Below are 21,766 nucleotides of genomic sequence, written 5' to 3' on the forward strand. Positions count from 1 at the left end.
ATAAATCTGGGAATCACAAGAACATAGGTCTACTTAAGCTATGAGATTGGATAAAATCACCTAGAGGGTGCAGAGGGAAAAGGAAGGGTCTGTGCCCTCAGAGACCAGCGTTTGGAGGTCGGTCGGGTGGGAGCGGGGGGGTGGGGGGCGCAAGGGTTGAGCAAGCCCGAGCCAGCCGGCCCAGCCGGGGTCCTGAGAAGCACCCTTGCTCGGCGCCAAGCCACCGCTTTGACCTAAGAGCCACCAGGTTGAGGGGCAGGGCTGGGGAGCAGGGCGTGGAGGGGACTCCCGGCCAGAGGCGGGAAGGGCAGCCGGGAGGAGAGGAAAGAGGAGGAGGAGGGGAGGAATATGCGGCGGAGGGAAACGGAGAAGAGGTTTACGGCACGAAGGCGAAAAACGAAGGAAGAGGAGGGGCTCGGCAAGGAGAAGGAAGGGGAGAAGGGGGAAGCGCAGGAGAGAAGGGGAGAAGGGGAGACGGGGAGCCGGGGAGCCGGGGAGCCGGGAAGCGGGCGGGCGGGCGGGCGGGAGGGAGGGGAGCGGCGGGGCGGAGTCGCCGCAGCGGCCGGCCGAGGGCGGGCGGAGGGAGGGGGTGTGTGCGCGGGTCACATGGTCGCGGCTGCCCTCCCCGTCAGCCGCCCTCGCCGCCGCGGTGCGCTGGCTGCAGGAAGCCGCCGCGCCGCCGCTTTTGTTGTCAGGGACCCCGCGAGGAGCGCCGCTCGCCGGCCGCCGCCACCCTCTCTCGCTGCAGCCTGCTGTGCGCTGCACGGCCTGGGGCCCGGGCGCCCCGCCCGCTCTGCCCATGAGGGGGCCCCGCGACCACCGCTGCTTCCAGCCCGGGGCGGCGCGGCGCTGAGGCGGCGGCTGCGGCGCTGCCCCCTCTGCGGGAAGCGGGCGGCCCCGGCCGCCTCTGTGAGGGCACCATGGAGGTGAATGCGGGTAAGAGCCGGACTGCGGCGGGTGGGGGATGGCCGGAGGGAGCGCTCGGAGCCCGCGGGGCACTTTGGGGGGCGGCGGCAGGGGGTGTCCCCATGGCCGGTGGGGCGGGGTGGGCTGCTGCGCGCCGCTTGTCCGCCTCTGGCTCGGTTCCCATCGCCCCCCGGGCCGCTCGGCGCCCGCCCTCTTGTCTCCCTGCAAAGCCGCAGCGCGGCCTGGCGGCGCCCGACCCGGCCCCCCCCTCACATGGCCCGGCCGCGCGAGCCACGTGCGCGCTGTGTTTACGTTCGGCGGCGCGCGGGCGCCGGTTGGCTGGGCGGGCGCGTGACGCGGCATTACATAATGGGCGCTGAGGCGGCGGCGGCGGGCGGGGACACGTGAGGCCGCTCGGCTCCCTGACCCACATTCCCCGGGGCCGCAGGGACACGTGGGGGCGGGGGCGCGCGCGCGCGCGCTGGCTGGGAGCGCCGCAGCCTCCCGGGAGGCTCCGCCCCTTTGGAAGCCTCGGGGCAGTGACGTCGCCGCGATTCCCTCCTCCCCCGCGGGGTTGCACACTGCGGAGGAGGCCGCGCGTGCGCGCCCGCTGAGACCCCGCGGCGGGGCGTCCCCGAAGCGGGCGCTGACACCGCAGTGCACCGGACGCCGCACGCTCTTTTCGCGAGGTGACCCCAAGGCGCGGACCCCGCGCAAACCGAGCGAACCGGTGCCTGGGGAGGCTGGTAGCTGCATACCTTGCAGATTCCGAGGAGGAAGTGCGGGGCGAGGGCGTGCTGCAGGCCGGAGGAGGCGCCTCGGGGAAGGCGTGGGGCTTTCCCGAAGGGATACGCTCGAAGGAGCTCTGAGGTGCTTCGATCCCGAGCGACGCCCCGCAGACTGGGTAGCACCGCCCCTGTTAGGATGCCGTCTGTTTACAAAAAAAACCGTTTTCTCTAGGACGCGACCTGTCTCATACACACACAGTCTTAAAAACTGCTTCCAGATCCCTTCGGGCTGGAGTTTTCCAGTAAACGGGTCACACCCGCAGCTGAGCGTGCAGCTCACGTATGGTCAGGATGACTCAGGTGATCATAGGTGACTCCAACACCATATGTAAGACTGGACATTCTTCATTTAAATTAAAAAAAAATTAACCTGTGGGTCGCTGACTTTTCCTGAATCTGATCAAGAGAATTTGGCTTTATAAATATTTTTCTTGTCACATTTTGTTACATTGCAACGGAACAACAGGGTGCCCTTCCCTCCTTTTGTCTGCCCCAAATGATGAGGTAGATCTGAAGTGAGTGAGGTTATGGAAACAGCCAGCTTTTGTTTTATTTTTTGAGTTGTAATGCGCCTCTAAGAATCTTGCCTCGATAACAAATGTATTGTGAACTTTTCACCAAAAGTAAAAATAAAGTCAATTTCTAATTGTGTTTTATTTACGTATTTTTAGAATTTACTTATTTTTTTTAACCTGTTGTCTCACAAAAATCTGGATTTAATTGTGTTTTGATTACCTAATCGGCCTACTTAGCCTTTGAGGGTATTTTTAAAATTTTATGAGTTTATCATAGAATTAAACTTTTACATGTTAGAATTCAGAGGTGATCAGGGTGAACCTCTTCTAACCCACCCTTTAGCATGAATTCTAATAGCTTTAGTAACCTCATAAGGGCTGGCTCAATTAGGAAGTTTTTCTCTGGTTTGAGCCCTCTTCCAATACTTCGCTGATCAAAATCTTGCCTCGTGGAGCTACACATTATAAAAATTCCTCCGGATGAATGTTGACCATCCCCTTCCCCCTTCAGTTCTTCCATTTACAGTTCTCATTTCTTTGTCCTTGCCCAGCATTGTTTTTTCTGATCACTCATCATCCTTGTTGCCCTTTGGGATGGAGCACCCAGAAGTGAACAGGCTCTTGTGGAAGTGGTTGGATGATTATCAAGTTCCAAGTTGCCCTCTTTGTCTTGAATCCTGTTGCAAATGAATTCCCTGGCAGGCTTAGTATTTTTGGCATGTTGCTTTTCTGACTCACAGTAACCTTGCAGTCAACTAGGACCTTTCACGTGAACTATTATGAAGTTAGATTTCATTCATTGTGCAGATAATTGCATGACTTGAAGTGTAGGAATTTACAATGACCATTCTTAAAATTTCTCTCGTTCATTTGGCCTTAAGTTCAAAGCTATTAGAAGCTGTTACCCACCATTTTTACAGTTTCTGCCATCTATCTGTAAGCAGGAGGTCTAATAAGAATTGCCTTTAACTGGCCGGGCACAGTGGCTCACGCCTGTAATCCCAGCACTTTGGGAGGCTGAGCCGGGCCGATCCCCTGAGGTAAGAAGTTCGAGACCAGCCTGGCCAACATGGTGAAACCCTGTCTCTACTAAAAGGACAAAAATTAGCCGGGCGTGGTGGTGGGCTCCTGTAATCCCAGCTACTCATGAGGCTGAGCAGCAGAATAGCTTGAACCTGGGAGGTGAAGGTTGTAGTGAGCTGACGTCGCGCTACTGCACTCCAGCCTGGGCGACAAGAGCGAGACTCCCATCTCAAAAAAAAAAAAGCCTTTTAACTTTCGAATTTTCGTAAACATTGACCAAGGTGGGGCCAGGTTCAGTGCTGTGTGGCACACCTCTACCCTTCCCTGTAGTTTGGTATCAGTTGACAAACATTCAACCAGTGATCCTGTAATCTTACTGTCCTTCATGACATCTCTATGTCTGCTCGCCCCATGAGTAACAAGTGAAAACAGTGGAGTGAGAGACTTGGAAAAAAATTGGAGAGGTGGAGCAAAGAAATCTTTCCTTGGAGCAAGGAAAAGCAAGAATTGAAGAAAAGTTGCTCTACTGGTCAGTAGGGTTAAGAGATTCAAAAGGTAGTGTGGAAATAACCTACAAAGAAACCACTGGATCCTTAACACACATTAAAAAATGAGGTGAATAATGGGTAGGGAGGATTAGTTACTTTGGTTTGAACCATTCTGTTGGAACTCTTCTAGTATAATGATGACAAAAAAATAATCATCAGCTTCTTACTCTGTGCCAGGCCTTTTACATGTGTTCCTCATGTTAATTCCATGAAGGAAGGTGCCGTTGCCACCATCTTAATGATGAGGGGCTAAGTAAATTGAAGCTAAATAACTTACTCAGGCAAGTAGTAGAGCCAGAATTTGAATCCACGAAATTTACTTGGGAACACAAACTGTTAACTACTGTGCTATAATGTACTTTAGCTTGCATAATATTTGAAGATTTATACGCAACTTGGTGGTCCTGTCTTCTTGAGGGTGAAGGAGATACTGCATGTGTATGGATCCCCACTCAATTTGCAGTGATATATGTAGGTTATAGCTGGTGGAAAAGGATAGTCATCTGTAGGGCCTCCCAGTTTCATCAGTCCTCTCTTTAGTCATGCTGGCTTATTTCCAGACATTAGATTACACCTTGACCTCCCTTCTCCAGTAATTTACATGGAGATAAAAATAATGTCTATTTTATAAAATAAGACCGATTTGGCTGGGCATGGTGGCTCATGCCTGTAATCCTAGCAATCTGGGAGGCTGAGATGGGCAGATCACCTGAGGTCAGGAGTTCGAGACCAGCCTGGCCAACATGTGAAACCCTGTCTCTACTAAAAATACAAAAATTAGCCGGGTGTGGTGGCGGGTGCCTGTAATCCCAGCTACTTGGGAGACTGAGGCAGGAGAATCGCTTGAACCCAGGAGGCGGAGGTGGCAGTGAGTCGAGATCACACCATTGCACTCCATCCTGGGTAACAGAGCGAAACTCCGTCTGAAAAACAAAAAACAAAAAACACACCATTTATTTTTGTGTCACCCTATTGAAAAAATGTCTCTTTTGATGATTTAAACAGTCTTCAATTCCCCACTTAGATATTGCAACCTTGGATGTGTTTGCCCCTATTGATCTCTGCCCTCTTTAGTATGATCCTCAGCAGTCACAATCATTTGTATGAAACATTGCTCCTAATAACATAGGTGTTTCCCCAGTTGGCCTATAAGGCATTTTAGAGAAAGGACCATGCTGTTCTCTGGAGCCCTGACACCTAGGACACAATTGGAATTTTAGTGCTTCAGTTAGATCTACTCTACCACCCTTTGAGTAGAAATTATTTATAACACTTTTAAAATGAGGAAACTAAAGCTTCTTGGTGATAAAATGTTTTGTTCTAAGTCACAAGGCAGAAAAGTACAGTCATGACTTGAAGTCAAACATAATCTCCAGGATGGTGGACAGAGGAAGTGTGAGGGTTTTGATGATGGACAAGTGTAGAAAATGGGTAAGAAGACCCCAATATATGCAGGAATATCAGTGCTTCCTAGCAGTACAAAATTGGATATTGACTTAAGGCTTGTCTGAAGTTGACCACTGGGTAAGCCCTAGCCTGGGAACCTGGCCCAGGTCCAGGGTCCCTTTCAACTGAAAATAGAGAAGACTGCTTCAGCTAATTTTAGCTCAGGGTTTCAAAGAGGTACATGCTGCCTGTTTCTTGGAGGTGTTGGGACTTGCTGGTTTGGGGATTTTTACTCTTACTTTATCATCAAAAACAGTGTATGAAAAAAGCACTTTAATAATCCTTATGAACGCCATTTCATTTCAGTCTTGTAATAAGTGGCAGATATTCCAATTTTATAGAAGACGACTCAGGTTTAGAAAGATTGAAAGTGACTTGCTTGCTCAGGTCTTCTCACCAAATAAGTTTGTACTCTGGAATTGGACAACCTTGACTTTAAACTCTGGCCTGCCACTTAGTGCCTGACTTATCCTCTCTGAGCTCCTTGTTTACAAAAATGATTTGATGAAAGTTAATTCACAGAGTTCTTGTGAGGATGAAATTGTGTCATTTTATTCCTGACATCCAGTAGGTACTTGGTGACTTGTAGTTTCACTTTCCTTTCTTCATTAGGTGAGGAACTACTAGATGTACTCCTTTTCTTCTAAGAAATTAAAATTTAACCCATTTGGGTTGCTATCAGTCAGGTTCATAGATGGGTGTCTAGTAGCAAGAATAGATGCCAAGACAACTAAATCAATATTGAAGGTCTTGCTAGGAGAATGCAGCTACTTCTAGATGGGTCTTCTTTGATTTTCTGGTGTCTGGCACAGATGCTTGTTTTCTTAAGACAGGAATTGGATCTTCGCTGGATTGATAATAGCCCAGTAGTTTCTTTTAGGTTGGATATTGAAGCTTTTGCAAAGGAAATTGTTTTTTGGTTAATTAATTATGATACAGTCCATTGCCCCATCAGTGCTTGCAACCAATTTTTAAGCCATCTGCATAGCTCTAATTTCTTTTCTTTTTCTTTCTTTTTTTTTTTTTTTTTGAGATGGAGTTTTCACTCTTGTTGCCCAGGCTGGAGTGCAATGGTGCCATCTCGGCTGACCGCAACCTCCGCCTCCTGGGTTCAAGTGATTCTCCTGTCTCAGCCTCCTGAGGAGCTGGGATTACAGGCATGCGCCACCACACCTGGCTAATTTTGTATTTTTAGTAGAGATGGGGTTTCTCCATGTTGGTCAGGCTGGTCTCTAACTTCTGACCTCAGGTGATCCGCCTGCCTCGGCCTCCCAAAGTGCTGAGGTTACAGGCGTGAGCCACTGTGCCCGGCCAGCTCTAATTTCTAAAAGTTTATTTCTTAGCTAAGGTAGTCAGCAGATCTTGTGAACATAAATGACTGAAAATGGGGGCCCTAGGGAAGTCTTACTTCCAAGGAAAAACATCACTTTCTTATCTTTTATTTTCCTGAGATGTTAGATGTGAATTTAGTACTTAAGACACTATTTTAGAGAAGACAAATAGCTGTGAGATCTTCCTTTGGAATTTCATTGAGGACTAAGAATATTTGTCTTTGTAAAGTGTCCTATTGTGAGTGGAGACATCTGTGAAAAAGTAGCAGTGTGCTAATACCTGGAATTTTTAATGTGGACTTAAGATCTCTAAAGTTATATAAAGACAGCACAATGGTTTTATCCAGTAACCTGACACTGGCTGGGTTTCTAGGTTAAGTTGGTTTCTCTTTGGATTCACAGGGCATTAATGATATTCTGGCGGTTGTATCGATGAAAACATCAATCTTTAAAACTATGGGCCAATTTGTGTTTGAATTCACTGATTGTAGCCATTTTGAAACTTCAGTGTGCAAATAATTGCTTGGAGAGCTTGTTAAAATTGCACGTTCCTGAGGATGTGTTCTCGTCTGGGCAGGGCCTTGGAAACATGTATTCTGAAAAAGCACCAGCTAGTTTTGAGGATATGTATTTTACATAATTTCTCTGGGTGATGAAAATAAACTCGAAGTTGGGAATCTTTCTTCTTGTGTTTGTAGTTTTGGAGTTTTTAGATTTTAGAATGAATGGTAGATGAAAACTACCTTGGTCACTTTGTCTTCCAGGGAGCACAGATGAAGTAGTTGGCTTGTGGCAGTGTTCTTCAAACTTGGATGTGCATCAGAATCACCAAGAGGGCTTATTAAAGTTTCTGATCCAGTAGATCTGGAGCGGAGCCTGATAATTTGCATTTCTAACAGATTCTGGGTGATACTGATGCCCCTAGTCCAGGGCCCACACTTTGAGATGGTTGGTTTGTAATTAGGGACCACATTGCAGGAAAAATATTAATTGCAGGATTAATTAAGGTGAGATGCACATAGCAAGAGAGCATATGGACAGTGGGTTTAACTGGGAAGAGCAGATTTGCACCTCTCACCTCATGATCGATTCCAGGCATAGGCTTCATGACTAAAACAGTGGATGGAATTGTCTACATTAGTGATATTTTTGTCTTAAAAATCAAGTGCATATAGTTGAATTTATGTATGTTAAATTTGTGTCTGGGCTGGGGACGGTGGCTCACACCTGTAATCTCAGCACTTTGGGAGGTGGAGGCGGGCGGATCATCTGAGGTCGGAAGTTCGTGACCAGCCTGGGCAACATGGTGAAACCCTGTCTCTACTAAAAAAAAACACAAAAACCAAAAACAAAAATTAACCAGGCGTGGTGGCGGGCGCCTGTAGTCCCAGCTATTCAGGAGGCTGAAGGAGGAGAATCGCGTGAACCCGGGAGGCAGAGGTTGCAGTGAGCTCAGGTTGTGCCACTGCACTCCAGCCTGGACAACAGAGCGAGACTCCATCTCAAAAAAAAAAATCATGTCTGATGAAAAACATTGTGTGTTTCTTGGCATAGTAGGCACCTGTTTTATCTTCCCTTCTGGGTTGCACTCAAACCCCTTGAGAGTTGTGGTTGTGCTTTCCTCCTCAGAGGGTTTGTTTCTTAGCCTCAATATATATAATTGGTGCTTAAAAACACATCTGATATCTACTACATGACAGACTAAAAGTGACTCTAAATTTCTCTGCCTGTTTTTTTTTTTCTTGCCTAAAGACGGAAATGTCTGTCTTTTTGGGATTGTTTTGGCCTCAGCATTTTGCTTTGTGGATTTTTGTTTAAAAATGATTGATAGGCCGGGTGCGGTGGCTCACGCCTGTAATCCCAGCACTGGGAGGCCAAGGTGGGTGGATCACCTGAGGTCAGGAGTTCGAGACCAGTCTGACCAACATGGTGAAACCCCATCTCTACTAAAAAAAAAAATAAAAAAATTGGCTGGGGGTGGTGGCATGTGACTGTAGTCCCAGCTATTCAGGAGGCTGAGACAGGAAAATTGCTTGGACCCAGGAGGTGGAGGTTGCTGTAAGTCGAGATTGTGACACTGCACTCCAGCCTGGGTGACAGAGTGAGACTCCGTCTCAAAAAAAAAAAAAAAAAAAAAAATCAAGGCCAGTTTTCAGAAGGGTTGTGGCGGTTATATAAAATTGCGAATCACATTTTGAAAATAGCTCTGTGTAGAGGGAATTAGCTTCAGCCTTACTGTTTTTCTGGTATAGCATGCATTCTTCTAGCATCTTTAATACCTATAAAGAGCGAGTCAGAAGAACAAGTATTGAGTCTGGATTTCTTAAGAGCTGCTTAGAGATGAATGGCAGAATGGGGTAGAGAAGGGAGAGTACTGAACTGGGGATTGGTTAGTGGATAGCCACATATGTCTTCTGGGAACACCAAAACAGAAAGGTGTGGGAGCAAGGGCTATGAAAGGATCCCTGTTTTTAGATAATTTACCTTATCTATCATTCTAAATGTTACATCTGTTCTGGATTAACCTGTGCTTTTAGCCAAGTGTTGGGGGAGGCAAATGATAAATTCGTTGTTTCTAGGATTGTGTCAGATAACAGTGTAACAGGAGGCAAAGAAGAGACCAGAACCAGATTTCTTCATGGCCAGTTTGTTTAAGCAATGAAGTTACTTAGGAGTATTTTTTAGTCCTTTTAGGAAAATATTGGAAAATGAAAAGCTTTAGGTGTGAGGGTCTGCATGTGCTCAGAATATCCAAGCCAGTGAAATCCTTCTCACTTAAGTTTTTCTTTCTTTGAGATGGGGTCCTGCTCTGTCTCCAGGCTAGAGTGCAGCAGCATGATCATGGCTCACTACAGCCTTGAACTCCTGGGCTCAAGTGATCCTCTCGCTTTAGCCTTCTGAATAGCTGGCACTACTAGAGGTGCTGGGTGCAAACCACATGCAGCAAGTTTTTAAATTTTTTTGTAGAAACAGCATTACCTTATGTTGCCCAGGCTGGTCTCAAATTCCTAGGCTCAAGCGACAATCCTCCCACCTCAGCCCCCAAAGTACTATGATTACAGGCATGAGCCAGTGTGCCGGGCCTATCTCCCTTTTTAAATCAGTGGGAGTTACATGTGCTTTGAACTTTGCGGAAGCAGGACGAATAATGGGAAATAAGGAAATACTTTACTTTTTGCTTTTGGTGTAAGCAAACATTTCATATCAGTATCCTGTTTCTAAAGTTAATGGCTTTACTGTTGAGATTTGCAAAAATAAAAAATACGTATTATCTTGTATCTAATTATGTGATTTTCCTCCTATTTTCTAGGAGGTGTGATTGCCTATATCAGTTCTTCCAGCTCAGCCTCAAGCCCTGCCTCTTGTCACAGTGAGGGTTCCGAGAATAGTTTCCAGTCCTCCTCCTCTTCTGTTCCATCCTCTCCAAATAGTTCTAATTCTGATACCAATGGTAATCCCAAGAATGGTGATCTCTCCAATATTGAAGGCATCTTGAAGAATGATCGAATAGATTGTTCTATGAAAACAAGCAAATCGAGTGCACCTGGGATGACAAAAAGTCATAGTGGTGTGACAAGTAAGTTACTTTAGTTTTCTAAAGATTGCTGCCATTAATTGCAAATGGGGCTTATTTTATCAGCTTTTCATTTAGGGGGCCATTATGTTTCTGGGTACAGTTTTCACTCCTTGCTGGGTAATCATACATCAGTAGTTAGGAAAGAAATCAGTGATGATGATAGAAGTTATAACCTAGGGGCTGTCATTAATTCTTGCCTCAGAGCAAGACATGTGATTATGTACTCTACCTGACCCTGGTCACTCTAGGGTACCCTCTTTTACTACATTTCACAGTTACTTTTCTTCTGAACTACTAGAACTAAGTCTTGTTTCTAGAACAGAGTACTTGCTTATTGTGGGAAGGGGTTACGTTAGTGAAACTGGATTTGGGAATATTTGGGATTAGGAAATGTTGGATTGGGATAACCAAATGAGTAGGGGGATTTGGACCTATCTGGCCTCTGTAGGTGAAGTAAATTGACACAGCTGCCTGTGGAGAGACATCCCTTTCCACCTTTTATTGATTGACTTCTCTGTCTGAATTCTTAATTGTTATCCAGAGAATTGTTTTCTTAGTTCTGGTTGCATATCTGGTATAAAGTAACTCTAAATTTACAAAATTTCTTATTTCCTGCTGACAGGTCTGGAAAAAAAATAAATTTACAAAATTTCAGTGTAATTCTAAAATCAGGAAAGGAAAAATCTGGGTCAGTGAGGTATTTTTGTCAGTGCCATAAGTTGTATTTAAAAGAAAATTATGGCTGGGTGTGGTGGCTCACACCTGTAATCCCAACATTTTTGGAGGCTGAGTGGGGCGGAGTCTAGGAGTTCAAGACCAGCCTGGGCAACATGGCAAAACCCCATCTCTACTAAAAATACAAAAATTAGCTGGGTGTGGTGGTGCATGCCTATAGTAGTCCCAGCTACTTGGGAGGCTGAGGCATGAGAATCACTTGAACCTGGGAAGTGTGGAGGTTGCAATGAGCCGAGATCACGCCACTGCGTTCCAGCCTGGGCGACAGAGGGAGACTATCTTTAAAAACAAACAAACAAACAAAAAAAAACCGTAAGAAAATTATGATTGTGATTACTTTTGATTTGAAAATATTTTTCTTTTACATTATGAAAGTAGATGCGTATCTTTTAAAAGCTCTTACAAGTTGAATGAAATAAAATATCTAATTGGAAAGAAAACAGACTCGGTGTTTCCTCCTACTTTTTACTTCATGTCCTTTTGTGTCCTAGAATTTAGTGGCATGGTTCTACTGTGTAAAGTCTGTGGGGATGTGGCGTCAGGATTCCACTATGGAGTTCATGCTTGCGAAGGCTGTAAGGTAAAGCATGCTTTTGTTTCTTTAAGCTACTGATTCTGGGATTTAAGAAGTTGGGTTTAGATTTACCCATTTGTGCAATTGATAGTCTGAGAGACGGTGAGAAGTCAGCTGCTCTTTTTAAGTTTTAAGCATTTTATGTAGTGTATACGCATAACTTGTTTTGAATAATATTCTTAATTCAGTGAAAGTATTTCTTTTTTCTTTAAGATTTTGAACAAAGTAAATTTGCTATCTCAATTAAACATACTTATTGTGTTAAACCAAGTGCACCAAATGCTCATTCATTAATGTGTCAAGCACAGTTCTAGGTGGTAGTGAAATAACAAGGAACAAAACAGACAAGGCACTACTTCTGCCTTGTTGGAACTTAGTTTAAACCAAACTTTGAATTAGGATCTCATCATATACTTTGACTTAATGACACGTCAGGTGCTGGGAGCTGGGAATAATTGCTACATACTTGAAAAAAATGTGGTATCTTAAGAAATAATGCCAAGTGAGTAAAATAATCCTGAATATAAGTTGAGCCCTTGGGAAAGCTAGTTTATTTGTAAGTTTAGTTGACTATTTTCTAGTTATTGCTATTAGAGTATTGGTCAAATAATTCCAAGTGAGATGGTCTCTACCTCCCTACCTATATACGGGGAATCTTTCTCTCTTTTTAAAAAACTTGGCACAGTCTTTTCTCCTGAGTATCAAAAATTAACGTGATGAAGACACATGTTCTTGCTGTTCTCTGACTTGAGGCCACAAGCAAGAATCTAGTTTGGCGAGATATGATGGGTAAACAAGATAATGAATATACATGATGGGAGAGGAAATATTTTCTAGTGTGGCTCTGAATGAATTGCAAGTTTGCCAGTTCTTTTTTTTGAGATGGAGTTTTGCTCTTATTTCCCAGGCTGAAGTGCAGTGGTGTGATCTTGGTTCACTGCAACCTCTGCCTCCTGGGTTCAAACGATTCTCCTGTCTCAGCCTCCCGAGTAGCTGGGATTACAGGCACACGCCACCACTCCAGGCTAATTTTTGTATTTTTAGTAGATTTGGGATTTCATCACATTGGCCAGGCTGGTCTTGAACTCCTAACCTCAGGTGATCTGCCCACCTTGGCTTCCCAAAGTGCTGGGATTACAGGCGTGAGCCACGCGCCCTGCCAAGTTTGCTAACTTTTAATGGCTGGGTAACTTTGTAAGACAAGTCAGTATTTTTTATAGATGTAGCATTTTTTTCATTGTTTAAAAAAGATTCTCCTTCTCTATATATCTTTTTTTTTTAACAAAAATGTGAAGTAATAGGCCGGGCGCGGTGGCTCACGCCTGTAATCCCAGCACTTTGGGAGGCCGAGGCGGGCGGATCACGAGGTCAGGAGATCAAGACCATCCTGGCTAACATAGTGAAACCCTGTCTCTACTAAAAATACAAAAAAAAAAAAAAAAATTAGCCGGGCATAGTGGTGGGCGCCTGTAGTCCCAGCTACTTGGGAGGCTGAGGCAGGAGAATGGCGTGAACCCGGGAGGCGGAGCTTGGCAGTGAGCCGAGATTGCACCACTGCACTCCAGCCTGGGCGACAGAGCCAGATTCCGTCTCAAAAAAAAAAAAAAAAAAAGTGAAGTAATATTGGGGCAGGCATTATTCTTACTTTATAGCTAGAAAATAAAAGCACAAACTGAATGAGCTGATTGCATATTCTTGATAAATACACATCTGTGCAGTACTCTTAAAATGTCTAGTTCAGCTCTTGTAGTATCTAAGTCAAGTGTATAGTATCACAATAATAAAATATAAAAATGTTGTGTCCCATGACTACTTAGTATAGATTCGGGAAATGTGTTTAGTTGTCATATAAAAGGAAAATGCAGTTTAAAATAATTTCGGTAATTGCATTCTTGAGTTTTCTGTCCTCCCTGGTACCATGAAGCTGGAGCTCTTTGGACACCTATCACAGAACATGTACTGGAATTGTTTGTGTGTGGAGTAAAGGCAGCTGTTTGTAGCCATCTAGTTGGGAACTGTCTTTCCTTGGATAGTTAGCTACTCTGTTGGTGTGTGGTGTAACACTTACCTGTTGCTGGCACGTAGTCAGTGACTTCTGTCATGTATAAGTAGGCCTTGCCATTGTCAGCAGGTAATGATCCTGGAAAGACCAACTTCTGTTAATGTAATCCACAATCTAGTGAGGGGATTATAGCTATCAAACATATTTCTCAGTCAGCTTTTTAAGAAGTAGTCATTTAGGCTGGGTGCAGTGGCTCAGGCCTGTAATTCTAGCTCTTTGGGAGGCCGAAGCTGCAGGATTGCTTGAGGTGGAGTGTGAGACCCACCTGGGCAACATAGGGAGACCCCACCTCTACAAAAAATAAAAAAGCTGGATGTGGTAGCACATGTCTGTAGTCCCAGCTCTTGGGAGGCTGAGGCAGGAGGATTGCTTGAGCCCGGGAGTTCGAAGTTGCGGTGAGCTATTATTATGTCATTGTACTCCAGCCTGGGTGACAGAGCAAGACCCTGTCTCTTTAAAAAAAAAAAAAAAAAAAGCCTGGGCACGGTGGCTCGTGCCTGTAATCCTAGCACTTTGGGAGGCCAAGGTGGGCGGATCAGTTGAGGTCAGGAGTTCAAAACCAGCCTGGCCAACATGGTGAAACCCTGTCTCTACTAAAAATACAAAAAATTAGCCAGGCATGGTGGCATGTGCCTGTAATCCCAGCTACTGGGGAGGCTGAGGCAGGAGAATCCCTTGAATCTGGGAGGTGGAGGTTGCAGTGAGCTGAGATCGCACCACTGCACTCCAGCCTGGGCTACAGAGCAAGAGTCTGTCTCAAGAAAGCAAACAAACAAACAAACAAAAAATCAGGTCCGGAGTGGTGGTGGCTTATGCCCTGTAAGTCTAACACTTCGGGAGGCCAAGGCTGGCAGATCACTTGAGCCCTGGAGTTCAAGACCAGCCTAGGCAACATGGCAAAACCTCATTTCTACAAAAAATACAAAAATTAGCTGGGTGTGGTGGCGCATGCCTGTAGTCCCAGCTGTTTGTGAGGCTGTGGTTGGAGAATTGATTGAGCCAGGGAGGTCAGGGCTGCAGTGAGCTGTGATCATGCCACTGCACTCTAGCCTGGGCAACAGAACGAGATCCTATCTCAAAAAAAAAAAAAAGAATCAGTCATTCATACTTCAAGAGTTTTGGAATTTGTAGTGAATAAAAGTATGAGATGGAAAATGTGACTGCAGGCCGGGTCTGGTAACAGGGTAGTGTGGTTGTTGCAAGGGGTGTTTTGGGTAAGGACAAAGAATCTCTGAAGGGAAGAAGAATTTTGTTTGGTTAGTAGGTGTTAGGTGCTTACTCATACCAATAAGAATCGAAATTAAATTGTGTGTGTCAACATTGTATTTCCCTCTGTCCTAAGACATAGTGTTTCCCAGATAGTGAGTCATATACTGGGACTATAGTTCGTCATATATACTAGATAGGTATGGGAGCAGTGTTTATAAGAAGTTCATTTGGGTGTTTTTAAATGGGTAAGTAAATCTTCCTTTGTTCTTAGGGTTTCTTTCGGAGAAGTATTCAACAAAACATCCAGTACAAGAAGTGCCTGAAGAATGAAAACTGTTCTATAATGAGAATGAATAGGAACAGATGTCAGCAATGTCGCTTCAAAAAGTGTCTGTCTGTTGGAATGTCAAGAGATGGTATGTTCCCAGTTTAAAGAGTGTTCCTAAAGTGTATGGAGCTTGGCTTGTATTCCTCATCATGAACCAGAGCTATAAACCGGTTACCAAGGACCCTCTTGTATTTAAGGTGAAGCAGAAAACATATTTTCATGCTTTACAGGACACCAAATTGATTAAAGTCATATTTTAGCATTATCATCCCAGAAACAGTTTTTGGCTAAACTTCTGTTGTTGTTGCTTCTTCTAAAAAGAGCCATTTTTTTCTGTGCAATTTGATTACTTTTTATTTTTTCCTAAAACGAATGGAGTTTAAAAACATTTTTTATATGGCTGGGCATGGTGGCTCACGCCTGTAATCTCAACACTTTGGGAGGCTGAGGTGTGTGGGTCACTTTAGGTCAGGAGTTCCAGACCAGCCATGGTGAAACCCCATATCTACTAAAAATGCAAAAAAAAAATTAGCTGAGCGTGGTGGCATGCACCTGTAATCCCAGTTACTCGGGAGGCTAAGGCAGGAGAATAGCGTGAACCCAGGAGGTGGAGGTTGCACTGAGTTGAGATCGTGCCACTGCACTCTAACCTGGGTGACACGGTGACACTCTATCTCAATGTAGCCTCTATCTCCCAGGTTCAAGTGATTCTCCTGCCTCAGCTTCCTGAGTAGCTGGGATTACAGGTGCCCGCCACCACACCTGGCTAATTTTTGTATTTTTAGTAGAGACGGGGGTTTCACCATGTTGACCAGGCTGGTCTCGAACTCTTGACCTCAAGTGATCCACCTGCCTCGGCCTCCCAAAGTGCTGGGATTACAGGTGTGAGCCATCAGGCGTGGCCAGGAGTTTTTTGAGTAACAGATTTCAGCAATTGTTGTTTTGTTTTTTCAATTCCCTGAAATTTTTTTTATAGTGCTAAAAGTACTAATGCTATAAAAATAGTCGATGGATATTGTGATTGCCCTGAAAGAATAAAACTGACAATCATTTGTGAAGGGAGGAGTAGAGATAAAGTATCAAACATGATTAAGTTGTTTGTTTTTGGTAGCAATAATGTTAGAGGCTACAATTAGATTAACGAGGCTTTCTGGGCAAGTATACTGAATTTTTATTATCTCTGTGTAAATACTAGACTGTGAAAGAAGCTTTTCTTTCTCTCATGGATAGGATTATTGGAGACAAGACACCTTCTAAGACTAGCTTCTAAAAGAATAGAGGATGACTTATCTCATTTTTACTTATTTCACTGGTTTTAATTAAAATCTACCAAGTTTATTTTTCAGTAAGTGCATTTCTACTGATTGTGGAATTTTTTTTTAAGGATTTTTTTTTTTTAAAGAGGCTGGAAAAGAAGACCGCAGATAATTTCATAGTTAGATCTTGAGAGCAAAGTTACAAAAATGAATTGACAAGGGCCAGGTGTTCAGGGAATGATTTTACCTACCAGATTCCATTAATGGTAATGGATGTGTGTAGCTGAATCACACATGCCTTGCTGGGAACAGTCCTCAGCTTTGTTAGTAAGGAGCCGTGTAGTAATACTGGTCTGCTTCAAACTGGTTTTCATTAGCTAATTTCATATTTCTTTTTTCTTTTTCTTTCTTTCTTTCTTTTTTTTTTTTTTTTTTTTTTTAAGATGGAGTATTGCTCTGTCACCTAGGCTGGAGTGCATTGGCACCATCTCGACGCACTGCAACCTCTGCCTCCTGGGTTCAAGTGATTCTCCTGCCTCAGTCTCCAGAATAGCTGGGACTACAGGCGCCCGCCATCACACCTGGCTAGTTTTTGTATTTTTAGTAGAGACGGGGTTTCACCATATTGGCTAGTCTGGTTTCGAATTCCTGACCTCAGGTCGTCCACCTGCCTCAGCCTCCCAAAGTGCTGTGATTACAGGCATGAGCTACTGCACCCATCCGAATTTCCTATTTCTTTTCTTAGACTTTGCTTATAAAATACCTAGGAGGTAGATGTCCTTAACTTTGTTTTGGGGGAAAACAGAAAATTTTCTCTCCCTCTCCTACTTCCTTTGGTGCATCAAGACCAGCAAGTTTAGAAAAATGTGGACCAGAGACATGTAGACTCATTCTTTATATGTATGACTAGAGGCCATAACTGTTGGATAATTTTGTGTTATTCTTTTATACAAAACAGGTCTTATTTAGAATATAGACGTTAAATATCTTTTTCTTCAATAGCTGTTCGGTTTGGTCGTATTCCTAAGCGTGAAAAACAGAGGATGCTAATTGAAATGCAAAGTGCAATGAAGACCATGATGAACAGCCAGTTCAGTGGTCACTTGCAAAATGACACATTAGTAGAACATCATGAACAGACAGCCTTGCCAGCCCAGGAACAGCTGCGACCCAAGCCCCAACTGGAGCAAGAAAACATCAAAAGCTCTTCTCCTCCATCTTCTGATTTTGCAAAGGAAGAAGTGATTGGCATGGTGACCAGAGCTCACAAGGATACCTTTATGTATAATCAAGAGCAGCAAGAAAACTCAGCTGAGAGCATGCAGCCCCAGAGAGGAGAACGGATTCCCAAGAACATGGAGCAATATAATTTAAATCATGATCATTGCGGCAATGGGCTTAGCAGCCATTTTCCCTGTAGTGAGACCCAGCAGCATCTCAATGGACAGTTCAAAGGGAGGAACATAATGCATTACCCAAATGGTCATGCTATTTGTATTGCAAATGGACATTGTATGAACTTCTCCAATGCTTATACTCAAAGAGTATGTGATAGAGTTCCGATAGATGGATTTTCTCAGAATGAGAACAAGAATAGTTACCTGTGCAACACTGGAGGAAGAATGCATCTGGTATAGTGAAATTGATTTTTTGCTTACACTGTATCAGGGAAAGCTTTGACAATTTTCTTTTATTCGGGAGATATGCTAACTTGGGGAGATGGTGTCAGGAAACCTAAGAAATTTACAGACTTAATTTTGTACAGTATTTTAGGTCAAATAATTTTAATAAACATCATCTGATGAATGACCTAATTTCACACCCAGCTAGGTACAAGCATGTGATTTGATTGATCTGAGATTGGGATTAGGATTTTATGTAAAATATGATTCATGCAGAATTGGTCCTTTAATTCTTGGAAATCGCTTTGAAAATTTAAGCATTCTGGTTAATTAGTACCTTACTAGCTTTGGGATTTTCTCAAAGGGCTGAACTTTTCGCTTGCCATAGTTAGAAATTCTTTGATTTCTATAGAAAGAGGTTTTTTTTTTTTTTTTAACCATTATTATGCAAGAAGGTCTTTGGATATAGAACATAGATGTTTTATTGTTTGATAAATTTAGGAGTATTTTAATTTCATAGGCTAATTTCTAAGGATTTTCTCAGACTTCATCTTATGAGATGACTTAATATTGGTCATATCATTCAAGCTTTTTAATTTTTCCATCAAATACGACATTCTACATCAAAGTACAGTGTTCATATTCAGCCAAAATTTCACCAAAAACAGCAGTACCACACCATTTCCAGTTTAAACCATGTGGTCCTTTGATAGTGCTTGGTATTTTCTACTGACAGGTAATTAAAGTCGTCTTTTTCATTTTCAAAATAGTTGACTCTACCTCAATCTTCATTAAAATTTTTGTTGTCACTTGGAGTTATTTGATTCTGTGGACCTTATGTTAGGCTAAGTCGTTGCTTTTTTGTTGTTTTTTTTTGAGACATTCTTGCTCTGTTGCCCAGGATGGAGTGCGGTGGCGCGACCTCAGCTCATTGCAACCTCCACCTCTTGGGTTCAAGCAATTCTCATGCCTCAGCCTCCCAAGTAGTTGGGATTACAGGCGTGCGTCACCATGCCTGGCTAATTTTTGTATTTTCAGTAGAGACAGGTTTCACCATGTTGGCCGGGCTGGTCTTGAATTCCTGGCCTCAAGTGATTCACCCACCTCGGCCTCCCAAAGTGCTGGGATTACAGGCATGAGTCACCACGCCTGGCCAAGTGGCTGCCTTAATGAAGGAAAAATCTGTAGGCATTTTGGTTCTGATTTCATGATATTCTCTATGGTTTTGTAATCATCCCATTCCTAGATTTTGTATGGATTTAGTGAAAATTTAAAGGCTGATTTTACTAATAGAATATACAGGTGTGTTTCATCATCTTTTTGGTGTTTTGTTTTTTTTTTTTTAATAACTTCTTGGCTTCCTATTTTCCCTCACGCAGTCCTCATTTAAAAGACGCACCTGTATCTGCAGTCCTTGTTTCCTGATTGAACAAGTAGAAGTCAGTGATCACAGCATTGTTTTTGAAATAAATGGGCAGTGACTTTTTTTTTCTTTTTTCTTTTTCTTTTTGAGATGGAGTCTCACTCTGTCACCCAGGCTGGAGTGCAGTGGTATGATCTCGGCTCACTGCAACCTCCGCCTCCCGGTTCAAGTGATTCTTCTGCCTCAGCCTCCTGAGTAGCTGGGACTACAGGCGCGAGCCACCACGTCTGGTTAATTTTTTTAATTGTTGGTAGAGACGGGGTTTCACCATGTTGGCCAGGCTAGTCTCGAACTCCTGACCTTGTGATCCGCCTGCCTCGGCCTCCCAAAGTGCTGGGATTACAGGCGTGAGCCACTGCGCCCGGCCAGGCAGTGAGTGACCTTTTCAACAAAATGAGGCACCTTGCTGTTTTTTCCTCTTGGAAATTACAACATTGTAATTCTACCTATTTAGAAATAAAGGAGTTTTGAAATATTAACTAAATATGAATTTGGGCCTAGACTTGTGACTTCCGGCTGTGTTGGACAAATCACTAAACCTCTCAGAGTCTCATTTCTCCACCTAAGAAATGGAAATTATAATCTGCCATGAATAATAGATTGAGAATCAAACAATTGAATTTGTTTGCAAAATTATAAAACACCATATACTAGCATAAGGTGGCAGCAGTGTTACAAAATAAACTCTTAAACCTGTGCAACAGGTGTTTGAAATAGCTTGTTATAGATGATATTTTTGCTTAGGCTTTTTTTTATGATAAGTTAATTGCTATTTATATTAGGTTGCCAAGAGGCTTTCTACAGTATGGTGGGCAGCAAATGGATGAAGTGCTAATATCTCAGTAGATTTTACTTGTGTTTTGGGGGTTAAATTCATGTTGGGGTTTCTGATAATTGAGATGCTGCTTTTGACATTTCTTTACCACCTCTTAGTATTTAAGAGTTTTTCCGTTTTATGTATACTAGGTTTGTCCAATGAGTAAGTCTCCATATGTGGATCCTCATAAATCAGGACATGAAATCTGGGAAGAATTTTCGATGAGCTTCACTCCAGCAGTGAAAGAAGTGGTGGAATTTGCAAAGCGTATTCCTGGGTTCAGAGATCTCTCTCAGCATGACCAGGTCAACCTTTTAAAGGCTGGGACTTTTGAGGTAGGTTTTATTTATCCTGAATATTGATGCAGGCAGGGCATGTAGTATTTTATTTTCATGGATGTTTTAATTCTTTTTTTTTTTTTTGAGACAGAATCTTGCTCTGTCACCCAGGCTGGAGTGCAGCAGCACGATCATAGCTCACTGCAACCTCTGCTTCCTGGGTTCAAGCATCCTCCAGCTTCAGCCTCCTGAGTAGCTGGGACTACAGGTGTGAGCCACCATGCCCGGCTAATTTTTTTTGTTTTTGTTTTTTGTAGAAACAGGGTTTTGCCTTGTGGCCCAGGCTGGTCTCAAACTCCTGAGCTCAAAGCGATCTGCCCACTTTGGCCTCCTAAAGTGCTGGGATTACAGGTCTGAGCCACTGTGCCCGGCAGATGTTTTCATTCTTTTCTAAGTCAGTATTTATAGTCCAGAGTCTGAAACTATCAACAAAATAATCATCATCTCAGGATTTTGGGAACAGACTTGGGAGACTTGGTAAATCCAGAATTGTTTAGGATTATATATATATTTTTTACTTATTATTTAGGATTTGAAATACAGGTATTCTGTATCTACAGCATATGAACTCCTAAGTTCTAATATTGCTTTTAGATGTGGACTTAACAAGTTTCTGCAGTGTTAGACACCTCCTGAAAGCCTAGCCTAGCATTTACTGTATTCGATACAGAATAAGAAGGGCAAATAGAATGTGATTTTGTTTTTTGAGAGACTGTAGAATATTTTGGGGATATATCAGACATTTCTTATGTGCCACCTTAGCTCTTCCTGGTTTCACCTTGCTTCAGGATCCTTGGCTACTTTTCTGTCCCGCTTCTCTTGCAACACTGTATCCTGCCTGGGCTTGGGGTAGTCTCTACTGTATAACTTAACAGATGTGCCTCTCCTGGTCCTTAGTTAGGTGTCTTTCACCTTCTGTCTGCCCCAGGGCATCCCTTTTGCTGCCAAGGTGTGAGATGCCTTGGGACCTAATTAAGGACAACTCTGAGATTGGGGTGGTGAGAGGAAGTTGATGTTTGGTGGGCCAAATCTTTGAACCTTTTATGGATGGAAGAAGTGAGCCAGGGCTGTATTTTCACTTCTCCCTGGATTTATTATAACGGAGGGAGTGAGATAACTAAGTAATATAATTGTTAACCGATTTAACTTGGATGTCAATTATAACATGGTGCTTAGAACACTTACTGTGATAGCTTTCTTTGTGGATAGTCTCTTTGGGTGTTGGTTTCTTGAAGCAGTTCAGTTAGACTTCATCTGCTTCCTTTGCC

General features: G+C 43.6%; 1 protein-coding gene across 1 annotated transcript in view; it reads left to right on the forward strand.

Moving 5' to 3' along the window:
* The first annotated feature begins 806 nt into the window (after nucleotides 1–806).
* Nucleotides 807–21,766, forward strand: part of NR1D2 (nuclear receptor subfamily 1 group D member 2) — a 35,030-nt gene continuing 14,070 nt past the window's right edge. Inside the window, exons 1-6 of the mRNA XM_034955973.3 lie at nucleotides 807–936; nucleotides 9,868–10,134; nucleotides 11,361–11,449; nucleotides 14,986–15,130; nucleotides 17,301–17,929; nucleotides 20,310–20,495. Coding sequence (XP_034811864.1) covers nucleotides 921–936; nucleotides 9,868–10,134; nucleotides 11,361–11,449; nucleotides 14,986–15,130; nucleotides 17,301–17,929; nucleotides 20,310–20,495 — 1,332 coding nt within the window. The 5' untranslated portion in view covers nucleotides 807–920. The remainder of the gene's footprint in view (nucleotides 937–9,867; nucleotides 10,135–11,360; nucleotides 11,450–14,985; nucleotides 15,131–17,300; nucleotides 17,930–20,309; nucleotides 20,496–21,766) is intronic.

This window comes from Pan paniscus, chromosome 2 (genome assembly GCF_029289425.2).
Source record: "Pan paniscus chromosome 2, NHGRI_mPanPan1-v2.0_pri, whole genome shotgun sequence".
Classification (NCBI taxonomy): Eukaryota; Metazoa; Chordata; class Mammalia; order Primates; family Hominidae; genus Pan; species Pan paniscus.